We start from the raw sequence: 12,895 nt of genomic DNA, 5'->3' as shown, positions 1-12,895 counted from the left end.
TATATATATATATATATATATATATATATATGCTAGTTGCCACATCAAGCGTTTGATTAAAGCCCGAACTGATTTAAGCCTGGATTAGGTTTCGATCTCAAACATAAAACTACAAGGGATGAGGAAAAAGATAATTGGGAGACAGCAGAGGGGGGGGGGTATAGAACAGGTAGAGAAGTCACTATAATGCTTTAAAGGAGAATGTAGAAGTGGTAGGAGAGGAGGTTGAGCATGGGAAAAAGGCACAGAAGGTGAGTAAAAAAAGGTAGATAAGGGTAGAACAGAAGTGGTAACGAGTAGCTGATAAGAGGTAGAAGATAGGGAGAAAACAGATGTAGTGGTGCAAGTAAAGGGGAGGGAGAATGTTAAATAGGTAGAGAATAGAGAAAGGTGCACAAAACTACTGGACTGATGTGTTACACAGGGTATAGAGCTGTAATAAAAACATCTGAAGATGGAAATATACCAACCTGTGGCTCAGCAGTTTCAAATTCCCCTATGTTGTTTCCTCCGGTTTCACCTACATAGACAATAATATTGATCACGGACTATAAATACTCCATATACATACAACATAATATACAAGTGCCATTGTATATAGCACCTGCTGGAACATAGAAAATAATATTGATCACTGACTATAAATACCCCATATATACATGATATAATATATACATACAAATAATATACAAGTGCCAATGTATAACACCTGCTGGAACTACTAAGTACTACTTTTGCTGTTACCACTATATTTAGCATCTTACCCAATGTAATGAAACAAAATGACGAAGTAACCCTGGTAACTCCAGTGGCAGTGTTGCCACTAGTGATTACCTGACACTCTGGATAACATCCCTGGTGGGGAGAGTGGGTAGCTAAACTCATATTACGAGTAGCGGGTCAAAGACTGTCTAAAATTAGGGCACCTGTATTTTTTCACGAACTGTAAAACTAAAAGCTTAAAATGACCACCTTTATTGAATTTAACAGAAAATAACTTCTGTTGATGTATATAGGAGTATATCATATGTACAGATAAATCAATCTTATAATTAAGGTGCCAGTTAATATCATAAGTTACTGTGACAAGCGCAGCACTACAAATGAAGAGTGACTGCAAACGTTTTGCATATATATATATATCTTTCTTTACAAAATGTCTGTTTTTTTCCCTGATGGAGGGAGGGGGCTGTCTCCCTGCTCATTCTTCCAGTTCAGGCAGCCCCAACCCCCTACCGGTGACGTCACGCGTGCATACGCCAGAATATTTCAAACGGAAATGCCAGTAGTGCTTATTTTGAGTAATAAATGCATAAATACGAGGTGTAAAGTTGTGGAAAGTGTTCAAAAAGATAGGTGAGATGTCCATGTAGATAAATAAGTGTTAAAAAGCCTGATCATTTTCCGTTTTGTGAGCCATTTTGAGTGGAACCTGTTGGGACCCCGTGTTGCTGCGAAATCCAGTTGAAGATGTTCTATAGCCCTGCGGCAGTTAATGAAAGCGGGCTATAGCACTGCTGATAGGGTCTATGTCCCCCAGGGTACTGCCGGAACGTACCCTGGTACTAAATACTACTATCTAATATGCCGGACCGTACCACACCTACTCCACTATCGAGCCTAGGGAGTCGCCTATGCCTACTCCATAACCCTAACTCTAACTCTAACTCTAACCCTAACACTAACCCTAGCCATATCAGCTAGATAGTTACCAGGGTACGTTCCGGTATACCGGACCGTACCCAGGGTACGTTCCGGCAGTACCCTGGGGGGCATGGCCCCTATCAGTATCAGCTATAGTATTAGTACTAGAGCTAGCATCCCATACGCAATAGGCATAACTCTGTCTCATTCTCCCACCCCCTCTCTCTCTCTCTCTCTCACTTTCTCCTGCCCTTCTTTCTCAGTCGGTTGCTTCAATTCTAACGTATGATGAATAACCATTGTCATTGAAATTTCTCACTGAATGAGAGAGGATATATCATATAACCACAATGACAATCAAATTATCAATGGTTCAACTTCAGACTAAAAAACGAAAATCCAGGAAACGAAAAATTAGCACTAGGTGTGTTGAACTTGCTTATGTCTGATTTAGATAAGTTGAGGTTATGTTTACTTGAATGCCTATAATTACCTTGAAACCCGTCATCATCTAAACCGGCTAATTCATCTTGTTCTCTGGCAAGAAAATCAGCAGCGGGATCATCTTCTAGATTCGCCATTTTATTATGACTGGCATGTGTGATTTTTCACGTAGGAACACAGCAGCGAAAACGACGTCTGACCCATCTATTTACATAGTCGTTGCGCCACCTAGTATCAGAAATATTCAAACATTTGGTAATAACCACTCACCACCGTCTGTTCATTGATAATTTACAACAAGTTCATTGCTTGATAGATGAATGTGTGCCATCACGAATATATTTGCACTCTATATTACTCTCAAGTATTCTACTGAATATTAAACTGACTGAATATTAACTGAATAAGTGAATTGATTTACATCTGATATTTGTATTTTGTACATTTGGCCACATTCATTATTTCACTCCTTCATTGCTACACAATTTAATTATTTTTAAATTTAAATATTTTTTTCAGTCCCTGTTTTGTACAAAATGTTCCGCACATACAATAAGTCCACAGACCACAAATACATACATGTTCAAGAAGAGACATTCAAGAAATTTTATTGTAAAATTCTTCACTACACTGCTCTACATCACGACTAAACGTCTCGACACAGTTAACACATTTCGCATTGACTGTGAACGTGTAGTATCTTTCAGCAGCCAGCTTCCCAGCTGCGTTTGTTTTTCCACCAACCGACAATGCAACATGATTTGCCCATGCAATGGCAGTCACCCCAAAGTTCGACGCAAAGTCCTCGGGTACGAAGCATCGTCCGACAACAGCACCGGTGCCATCGTTAACTCCGAATAGCATTAGAGGCCGGTCTCGGCATACGTCAGTGCCGACAATCAAGACTTTCTCGTTAGTGTCGCCACGGAGACGGTGTACGACGACGCTGTCGTTACTCTGACGCAGAACCTCAGTCACTTCACCCACAGCAGCTTTTACAGCACGCTTCCAGTAGGCCTTCTCCGCGCGACTAATGGAAGTTTTTATCACAGTGATTTGCCGTGTCAGGTCGTACAGCGCACGCGCTGGAAGCACGGCCTCGCTCAATCGGCGCTGGATGGTAGAGAGACGGCGCAATTTAACACGGAAATGTTCAGAATCTTTCAAAGCGACAGCAGACAAGCTTGACACCTCGGCTTGAAGAGCGCTGGCATTTTCCTCGGCTAGGATAGCTTCATTTGCTGTCACAGCAGTCAGTCTGTGGATACCATTAGATGGAGTACTCTGCTTAGTGATGACAAACGGCCCAATGTCTGACGTTCTAAGGACATGCGTCCCACCACATAATTCAACCGAATACTGTGCATGCAGTGTTTCAAGGCTTGGCACAGATAAGCTGGCAGCATCGTTGCCAACCGACACTACGAAGACTGTATCAGGATACAACTCATCAGGAAGAGTGACGATTCGCGGTACCTCCAGCGCCTGGTCGATCGGTAGCTCCTGCCGAAACACACCAGTGTCGCCATCTATGATGTCGCTCACGATCCGCTCGACCTCCTCCAGCTGTTTAAGGGTGAGCGTCTCCTGGCAGGAAAAATCAAATCGCAGTTTATCTGGCTGTACCAGGGAGCCCTGCTGGCTGCACGCATCCCCGAACAACTGACGCAGAGCAGCATTGAGTAGATGAGTGGCGGTGTGGCTCCGCATACAGGCCTGCCTTCGTTCACCGTCCACGGACACGGTGCATTCGCTGCCACTTCGCACGGTGCCGGAGACGACGCGACCGTTGTGAAACACGTAGCCGCCACGGTTCTGCACACTGCCGACAAGAAATTTCGCCTGACCTGTGTTGATAATCCCCTCATCTGACACCTGACCGCCTGCAGTCGAGTACATACACGTGGTGTCTACGACTAGTGAACACTCCCCTGCCTCGCTGCAAACCGAGTCGGCGATGTCACCATTGAGACAGATGGCTTGAATCATAGCCGTAACTGGCGAGAAACTGTAGCCATGCTCTCCGCGCATGTATTCGTACTTCGATGCATCTTCCGTCGCTTTCACGCCACGCGCACTCAGACGAGACACTACACCTTCTCGTCTCGACGAAACGTCCTCCTCTTGTTGCCGAGCCACATCCAGAGCAGACTTTTCCTGCTCTACTGCCAACAACTGTCGAAATTCTTCCATATCTATCGTCATGCCACAGCTGTGAGATACTGTGCAGATCACATCTTCTGGTAAGCCCATCTGGCTGTGTACTTCCCAAGCGTGCTTGCCGGATAAACAGGTAGCACCATCTGTTTCAAGCTGGGCGATGATATCATGTAGGCGTCGACGTCCTCTTTCGCACTGCCTCAGGAACTTCTGTTCCTCATCATCGATAATGCTACATACCGTTTCCGGATCCTTTTTCAGTTCCGGATAGGCGTCTCCAAGCGAGGAGACGACGAGTGGGACTAGAGAGCACAAAAAACCCTGCGGAAGTTTCAGGACGTCATGCGCCGTACGAACGGCTCTTTGTACGACCCTGCGTAATCGGTGCCCTGCAGCTTGCGGCCCCGGACGGACACCGTCACTTATGGCAACCGTTATCATACGTATATGGTCAGCCACTACCCTGTATGCCACATCCACTGAACTTTCCAATGAACCACCATACAGACAAATGTCGCTGCCTTTTTCTATTGCACTGATCAGCGGGACGAACAAATCGGTGTTGTAATTCGATACAGATCCATTAAGAATGGCAGCTAGGCGTTCTAAACCCATGCCAGTATCAACGTGCTTCCGAAGTAATGGCTTTAGAGATCCGTCTGATTTCCTTTCAAATTCTATGAAGACGAGGTTCCAAACTTCAATCACATTTGCCGACCCTGTATTCACAAGGTATCGTGCTTCCGCTGAATCAGTGTGATCATAATGAATTTCAGTGCAAGAGCCACATGGGCCAACATGACCCATCTCCCAGAAGTTATCCTTGATACCAAAAGGAAGGATTCTTTCTGGAGAAACACCCAATTTTAACCAAATCTCTTTACAGTCATCATCTGGTGCAAGACCTAGTTCGTCGTTGCCAGCAAAGTATGTTACATAAAGTCGTTCCGGCAACAAGCCATAGATTTCTGTTAACAAATTCCATGCCATCGCGCAAGCCTCTTGCTTATAATAATCACCAAACGACCAATTGCCTAACATTTCAAAAAACGTGTGATGATACAAATCTCTGCCTACGTCATCAAGGTCATTGTGCTTTCCGCCAACTCTGATGCACTTTTGACTATTGCATACGCGTTGGTAGAAATTCGTCCTGTTATCGGTCACCTGCTCGCCAAGAAATATTGGCTTGAACTGGTTCATTCCAGCATTTGTAAACAGTAAGCTGTTATCATTTCGTGGCACGACAGATGAAGACGGCACGACGACATGCCGGTGCTTCCCAGTGAAGAAATCAAGAAAGGTTTTGCGAATTCGTTGAGAAGACCAGTTCTGACCAGTGCTATGCAACCTAAACGTTTGCCAAAATAGTAAACGCACGTGTACTGTCAATAACAAATTAGACATTTTGCGGAGAGCGTGTACGGAAAGGATCGGTTTGTGGATTGCGACTTAATTTTTCACACAGTGCTACGCCATTTTTATTGTCGCGCGCGCCATCTAACGATCACTATATCGTCAATGATCATTCATTTTGATAATTCATCGATAATAATATCACAGAAAACGATTTCTATGCATACAGAGCCGTAGCCTGCAGGGGGGGGGCAAGGGGGCAGCTGCCTCCTAGATTTTGGAGCAAAATTTAAAAAAAAATTGTTCTACTAAAAGAGAATTGTCGTAGTCAGAATGAAGGCTGTACTGCATGTACTCAAAAGTGCCTCAAATACCATCTCCTGCGATCTACATTTTCAAAATTTTCGGTGGGAGGACCCCCAGACCCCCCGCCTGTTACCCGCCCCTCCTTGAAATCCTGGATCCGCCACTGCACCCCCTAGGAATTTGCTCAGCCTACGGCCCTGGTATATATCTATTTCGATAGATAATATATTTTAATGATTTAATGTGTATCTACGCATTCGTTCCACAAAAGGTTCGCAACGTGTCTTTGTAATTTGTCAAGGCAGTAATTAGTACGAATACAGAATGTAGAACGATACACAGAAATTCACGCGAAGCGAGGAAATAAGGAATAAAGCGAAATAGGAGGATAATGAGAATACCAGAGCGAAAGAAAGAAGGTGAACGGGAGAAGAATAAGAAAGAGACGCAGCAAGAGGAAGAAGAATTGGGTGGATGTGGAAAGGATGAAAAGGACGAGAAAGTGGGAGAGGCGGAGGGAGAGAAATAAAAATATGAAGAAGAAGAAGAAGAAGAAAAAGAAGAAAAAGAAGAAGAAGAGGGAAGGGAAAGAACAGAAGGGGCGAAGGAAGAGATTGAGCAAGCGGATAAGAAGGGGGAAATGGAGGAGGAGAATGAGAAGTAGGAAGAGGGGGAGGAGGCAATAGTTTCCCATGAAAACTTCCTATCTCTACCACTCGTGTTATTAAAAAAACCCTCTGGGGGCTCCTGGTGTATGCTCGCGCATGCTCGGTATATCTACCAAACTGTTATTATGCTCATAATATATACAGGTAACGGTGGAAGTCATACTCAGCAATAGTTTACCATGAAAAAATATCTTTCAAAATATCTGACTGCTAAGGCGCCCCGCCTACGGAATTAACGTATACTATAGGTTTGGCTGAGGTGTATGTTCGCGCATCCCCGGCATCTACTAAATAGAAACTGAATTCTGTTAATAATTGTTCATTTCAAGGGCTGTCAAAACTTTAGACCCAGTCTGCTGTAAACATTACATTAAGTGCTACACATTTAATACAATTACACTGTTAGGATTTTAATAATTTTATTAAAAATTGAAATAATAGTGTAACCTCCTAATGAAATACCTTATGCTGATTTTGACGTTTTCATGATTATAAATATAATTGTATTTGCACGCGTTATACTTTCCTTTCTATTTCTTCTCCTGCACTCGCCATTAATATGCATGTATGCAACACTAAAAACACATTTTTAAATACGTAACCACTATATCGTTGGTTATTACAAACTGCCTTCCGGCGGATACAATTTTTGGCGAGAAATCCCCGCGAATGCATACAGAATAAAATTATGATGTGATTATATATATATTAACTTAATGAGAATACCAGAGCGAAAGAAGGAAGGTGAACGAGAAAAGAATAAGAAAGAGACGCAGTAAGAGGGAGGTGACGAAGAAGAATGGGGTGGATGTGGAAAGGATGAAAAGGACGAGAAAGTGGGAGAGGCGGAGGGAGAGAAAGAAAAAGATGAAGAAGAAGAAGAAGAAGAAGAGGGAAGGGAAAGAACAGAAGGGGGCGAAGGAAGAGATTGAGCAAGCGGATAAGAAGGGGGAAATGGAGGAGGAGGATGAGAAGTAGGAAGAGGGGTAGGAGGCAATAGTTTCCCATGAAAACTTCCTATCTCTACCATTCGTGTTATTAAAAAAACCCTCTGGGGGATCCTGGTGTATGCTCGCGCATGCTCGGTATATCTACCAAACTGCTATTATGCTCATATTATATACAGGTAACGGTGGAAGTCATACTCAGCAGTAGTTTACCATGAAAAAATATCTTTCGAAATATCTGCCTGCTAGGGCGCCCCGCCTACGGAATTAACGTATACTATAGGTTTGGCTGAGGTGTATGTTCGCGCATCCCCGGCATCTACTAAATAGAAACTGAATTCGGTTAATAATTGTTCATTTCAAGGGCCTTCAAAACTTTAGACCCAGTCTGCTGTAAACATTACATTCAGTGCTACATATTTAATACAATTACACTGTTAGGATTTTAATAATTTTATTAAAAATGGAAATAATAGTGTAACCTCCTAATGAAATACCTTATGCTGCTTTCGACGTTTTCATGATTATAAGAATAATTGTATTTGCACGCGCTATACTTTCCTTTCTATTTCTTCTCCTGCACTCGCCATTAATATGCATGTATGCAACACTAAAAACACATTTTTAAATACGTAACCACTATATCGTTGGTTATTACAAACTGCTTCCGGCGAATACAATTTTTGGCGAGAAATCCCGGCGAATGCATACAGAATAAAATTATGATGTGATTATATATATATTAACGATTAAGATTATGCGCTATATCATAATATCAGAGAGGTGGCTCGTATTAGCAAACATCATCGGGAAATCAGTTAAAATCGCAATCCGTATCATGCATATACATACATATACATACAACCAAGAGCGTATATACTTAATATTTAATACTATATAGTAATATATTTAAATACTTAATACGTAATACTATACTTAACACGTATTTACTTGATACTTAATACCAAGAGCGGGTATACTTAATATGCGCTCTTGATACAACTAACAAGCCTTGATGTGGCTCACATATAAACAGCTGCCTGGTTGCTACATTTTGCAACTTAGCCGTCAATTGCGCGCACACAGATGCAGGTCCTTTAGGCTGGATTGCGCCAATACATTTCAACATACATACCACAATCAGGAGTTAATGAGACAAAAATCTATTAACTCATTAAATAAAATCTCATGAAATATAAACTCATTATCTAAAATCTCATTAACTCCTGATACAATGCATACCAGGCGAAGCATACGCTAGCACATTTATATATCTATTAATTGTGTGACAATATGCGCGTGATAACGTTGTTTGTTATCTCCTAAGCTACCGGCGTCTATGCACATACAACAATAACGTTAAAAGCTATATGCAGGTGAAATTTCGCTTTCAGTGTGATGGGTATTTGCACATGATGCTTTTTATGGGGAGTTCTTTGTGCTGTAAATGAAACTTGCGGCACGCGAAATGTCACAGCGAGACAAATGGAAGCAAACTGAAGCTGTTTCCCAAACTATACAGAGGTGATCATGGAAATATCGAGATACGTCTCACCGCGATCATGAACTGATCGTCGTTTATACTGAAGCATAGAATACAGAGAGATTTTCCATAGTCGTTCATTACATTGCATTGCGTATTGCATTGCATTGCATTGCATTGCATTGCATTGCATTGCATTGCATTGCATTGCATTCCTTCATTGCATTGTGTATTTTTAACATTTACAGAGCGAGGCATTAATATTATTACATATACTAGCAACAGATAAATATGAATACAACAAAAGTTCGAAACTGCGAACGGAGTTAAACACGGGTGGATTTAGAACAGCACATGCACACTGAATGAAATAGAAAATAGAAGATCGTTCGTGACATATAGTAACATCCGGTTGTCACGTGACGTCATTATGATTAATGTCTAATGCCGCCAGCAAATCTATATATAGAACATAAACGATTGACAAACTGCACTATTCAAGACACGGGTAATTAAGATTTTAACAGATTCGAATAAGGACAATCAAGCTATTTGTAAATCCATCTCCTCATCTCTAATCGTTCCTTCTTGGAACTCAGTGGCAATGTTTTACAACAATTAAAATAGATAATGCTTTTCGCAAGAATACTTCAGTCCTACACCGTCTTTCTACGTTTTTTTTTACCCCCGTGAGACATTTGTTATCAAATAATTGCGACAAAAATGTCCTACTTTCTGTAGACTCAACGACTTCATACTAAAGGATATTAGCGCATATCTTTCTAATACCAAACGAGTTACCAGTGCAATGTATAGTACTAAACAAAGACAAGGACCGCACGTGCTATATGAATACACCTTACTACACTACGAACGCCCAGTGCAACATAACCGCTCCGCGTTTCTCTTCCACTTCACTATGATAACCTCCAGTAGGAAGAAAGCCAGAGAAATGGGTAATCCTATCGCTAGCACAAGCATTATACCATACATTGTTTCTAGGTCAAGACTCTGTGCGTGAATTCCTGTTCCCATCTCCTGCGAGCATTTGGGTATTCCGTGTGAAAGGATCCGCTTGCGGAGCAGCTCGAAGAGACCGCTTTCCATGTACGACTGTAGACCTATGTTGATGGCGTGTGCGTGTGTGCTGTTAAGTGGTACGATCCATGACCTGCGGTTTGCTGGAATTTTTAACGGCGCAATAGCTAGTCTGCAAGTTCCAGTTGATTCATAGTCTGCACGAAAAATCTCCTCAGCGCCTATTACATTTTTGATAAATCCATAGTTTCTCGTGACGACTAGTTCTATCGCAGCGCCTATATTGCTGACTACCGCCCGCCTATCTCCGGACATTTTCTGCCACATTTTCCCAAGATCAGATTCTGAAGGTTGTCGCTGCATCTCATCCAATATTGACCACCCTTCCACGGCTGTCGGGATGATCGTTGGGTGATGGGCGAACTCGTTTAGTGTCCTAAACGGATACTGAATTGTTGGCTTCACTGTAAGAAAGCTAAACAGATTACCAGTGTACAGTGCGCAGATAGAAAGAGCAAAGAACCACCATATAGATAGTAATATTCTAGATGGAAGATGGAGAGGCAAACTAACTCCACCCTGCTGTAGGAATGAGCCAAACATGTAGCCCAAATGATAAAATATTCCTTGCGCAGTTTCTTCATTTTCCTGTAGACCATTGCTCCTTTGTGACATTCTCTCGATAGCCGTCATAGTGGCTGCTGTTATAAGTGAATATGCGACCATGCATAGCCAGATATAGGTATCAAATGGATCGAGAATGTTAAACATGGTAATTTTCTCGCGTGGTCTTTTAATAATTACCACATAGTAACTATCAATCAGTGGTCTAAGGAATTGCATGCTGTGCGCACGATGGCGGGTTCTGATGAACATCGAAATGTCTAGGTCCAACGATCCATTCTTCATTGCTGTCAATTCGTCCTGCGTCGTATGTCGAATATGAAGGGTAAACGTAAAATTCAGGTACTTGCTCAAGTCCACTAACAACGTTTTCGAACACAGACGTAAAGTATCGTCTGGCAAAAATCGCGGGCTGTAGAATCCCACGTTCATGTGCAAGCCATTTAGTTGTTCCACTCCATAGCGGGTTCTAACTCCATGCTGCAGTATAACTCTGCTGCTGTTAGTGGCAGGCGGAATTTTGCAGACTGATGAGGTTGAGGGGTTGTTCGTTGCCAGTGCACAGGTTGACATCATCAGAGTGTAGATGAGCAGGTAGCGTAGCAACATTTCTTGGCTCAGTTTTTCTTGCGAACGATACTCGTGAACGATGTATTCTGGCGAACGACACTCGTGAACGATGTATTCTTGCGAATGACACTCGTGAACGATGTATTCTTGCGAACGAGACTCGTGAACGATGTATTCTTGCGAACGATACTCGTGAACGATGTATTCTTGCGAACGATACTCGTGAACGATGTATTCTTGCGAACGATACTCGTAAACGATGTATTCTTGCGAACGATACTCGTGAACTATGTATTCTTGCGAACGACACTCGTGAACGATGTATTATTCTTGCGAACGATACTCGTGAACGATGTATTCTTGCGAACGACACTCGTGAACGATGTATTCTTGCCGAAACGATACTCCGTTAACGCATGTATTCTGCGAACGCATACTGTGAACGCATGATATTATCCCGAACGCCACACTCGAGCTAATACTAAGCCGAAGCCACAGTTCAGCGGAATGTTGTTTGAAGCTATGCTCATCCGCGCTTGCACAGGAGCATCTATTTGCAGCACCATGCTGCTGTAGCCGTTATGCCCGGCAGCCCCTTTCTCGAGGAACACATCGTTCAATAACGCTAAAAGCTATGTGGAGTCGATGTTTAAACGCTGCAGATCTGTTTATCGCGCAGACACGTCCGTCCCGATTGAAAATGTTTGCATAGCGAGCCCGTTGTTCGATTTCATAAAGATTGCCAAAGCGAACCATGTCACGCTATCAGTGCCTATTCAATTATACCTATACTAATTCAATAACTCGTATGTTGAGTCTCTATAATCAAAGGTACACCTACGCCATTGATGATGTATCTCAGCCGACACAAAAAACGCTATTATAACGTTATTATACCATGGTTAGGGTCACGCAATTCAATCGTGTTTATTAAACGCAAATGTGTCCGGTTTTTATAACGTTTTGAAAGCGTTTGAAACCGTAAAATACATTTTTACAGAACCTCAATACAACGTTATTGTATTGAGTCCAGATAACGTTAAAACACAACGTAATTAGGACGTTTTCTCTGCTACATAACAGTTGTTGATATACTTTGGTTGTATGTGTGCGCGTACATTCATCCGTGCGTATATATATCAGTGGGTATATACGTTATAATATAGGAGGAGGAGAGAGCGAGGCAGGCCAAATGAGGAGGGAGAGAAGGGGGTGTAGATGAGAAGGGTAGGAAGGAGGAGGTAGAAGAGGAGAGAGACATGAAGTACATTAGAAGCTGATGAGTGGAGAAGGTGGAGGAGGGGGGCGGATGAGGAAGAGGAGAGGAGGCTAGAGCGAAGCGGGGACGAGAGCGGAGCGTGCCTATCATGGACGACCGAGACAACCACCACAACACACACACCACACACAGTAACACATTTGTTTTCATCGTTTCTCGCTCCGAGCCACCGCGCACAAGAATCACAGGCACAACTTAATTGGAACGTCTCAATAAAAAATACGTGTATTATTCGAGCGAGTTTGGTACGAGTCATTAGTTGTTCTCATTTTTGCGCCTATTAATATCCAGATATGAATTATTATTATATTTTTATAAAATTATTATAAACTCATATTATCACAGGATTGTTTTTGGATAATAAGACTCAGAGTAC

The 12,895-nt window shown here is 42.4% G+C and overlaps 3 protein-coding genes and 1 pseudogene across 4 annotated transcripts in view; 1 reads left to right on the top strand and 3 right to left on the bottom strand.

Moving 5' to 3' along the window:
• Positions 1-2,282, bottom strand: part of LOC106807288 (clathrin light chain B-like) — a 17,014-nt gene extending 14,732 nt beyond the window's left edge. Inside the window, exons 1-2 of one of the 2 annotated variants that reach the window (XM_014809589.1) lie at positions 2,138-2,282; positions 471-520 (exon numbers count right to left, since the gene is read on the bottom strand). In XM_014809589.1, the coding sequence (XP_014665075.1) occupies positions 471-520; positions 2,138-2,225 (138 nt within the window). In that variant the 5' untranslated portion in view covers positions 2,226-2,282. The remainder of the gene's footprint in view (positions 1-470; positions 521-2,137) is intronic. The other variant, XM_014809588.1, reaches the window with a different exon arrangement.
• A 388-nt stretch (positions 2,283-2,670) lies between these two features.
• On the bottom strand, positions 2,671-5,800 carry LOC106807297 (annotated as a pseudogene).
• A 4,075-nt stretch (positions 5,801-9,875) lies between these two features.
• On the bottom strand, positions 9,876-11,279 carry LOC106807279 (glutamate receptor ionotropic, delta-1-like). The gene has a single exon (XM_014809576.1). The coding sequence runs from the start codon at positions 11,277-11,279 to the stop codon at positions 9,876-9,878; it is 1,404 nt and encodes a 467-aa protein (XP_014665062.1).
• A 769-nt stretch (positions 11,280-12,048) lies between these two features.
• The window catches only part of LOC106807278 (rho crystallin-like), a 2,307-nt gene continuing 1,460 nt past the window's right edge, over positions 12,049-12,895 (top strand). Inside the window, exon 1 of the mRNA XM_014809575.1 lies at positions 12,049-12,071. Coding sequence (XP_014665061.1) covers positions 12,049-12,071 — 23 coding nt within the window. The remainder of the gene's footprint in view (positions 12,072-12,895) is intronic.

The sequence above is a fragment of the Priapulus caudatus genome, unplaced genomic scaffold, assembly GCF_000485595.1.
Source record: "Priapulus caudatus unplaced genomic scaffold, Priapulus_caudatus-5.0.1 Scaffold206, whole genome shotgun sequence".
In the NCBI taxonomy this organism is placed as follows: domain Eukaryota; kingdom Metazoa; phylum Priapulida; class Priapulimorpha; order Priapulimorphida; family Priapulidae; genus Priapulus; species Priapulus caudatus.
The sequence above is the reverse complement of the archived record's forward strand: the minus strand, read 5'-3'. Positions and strand labels throughout refer to the sequence as shown.

Coding starts and splice junctions, on each gene's coding strand:
- LOC106807279 (XM_014809576.1), bottom strand. CDS start 11,279: ATGTTGCTACGCTACCTGCTCATCTACACTCTGATGATGTCAACCTGT.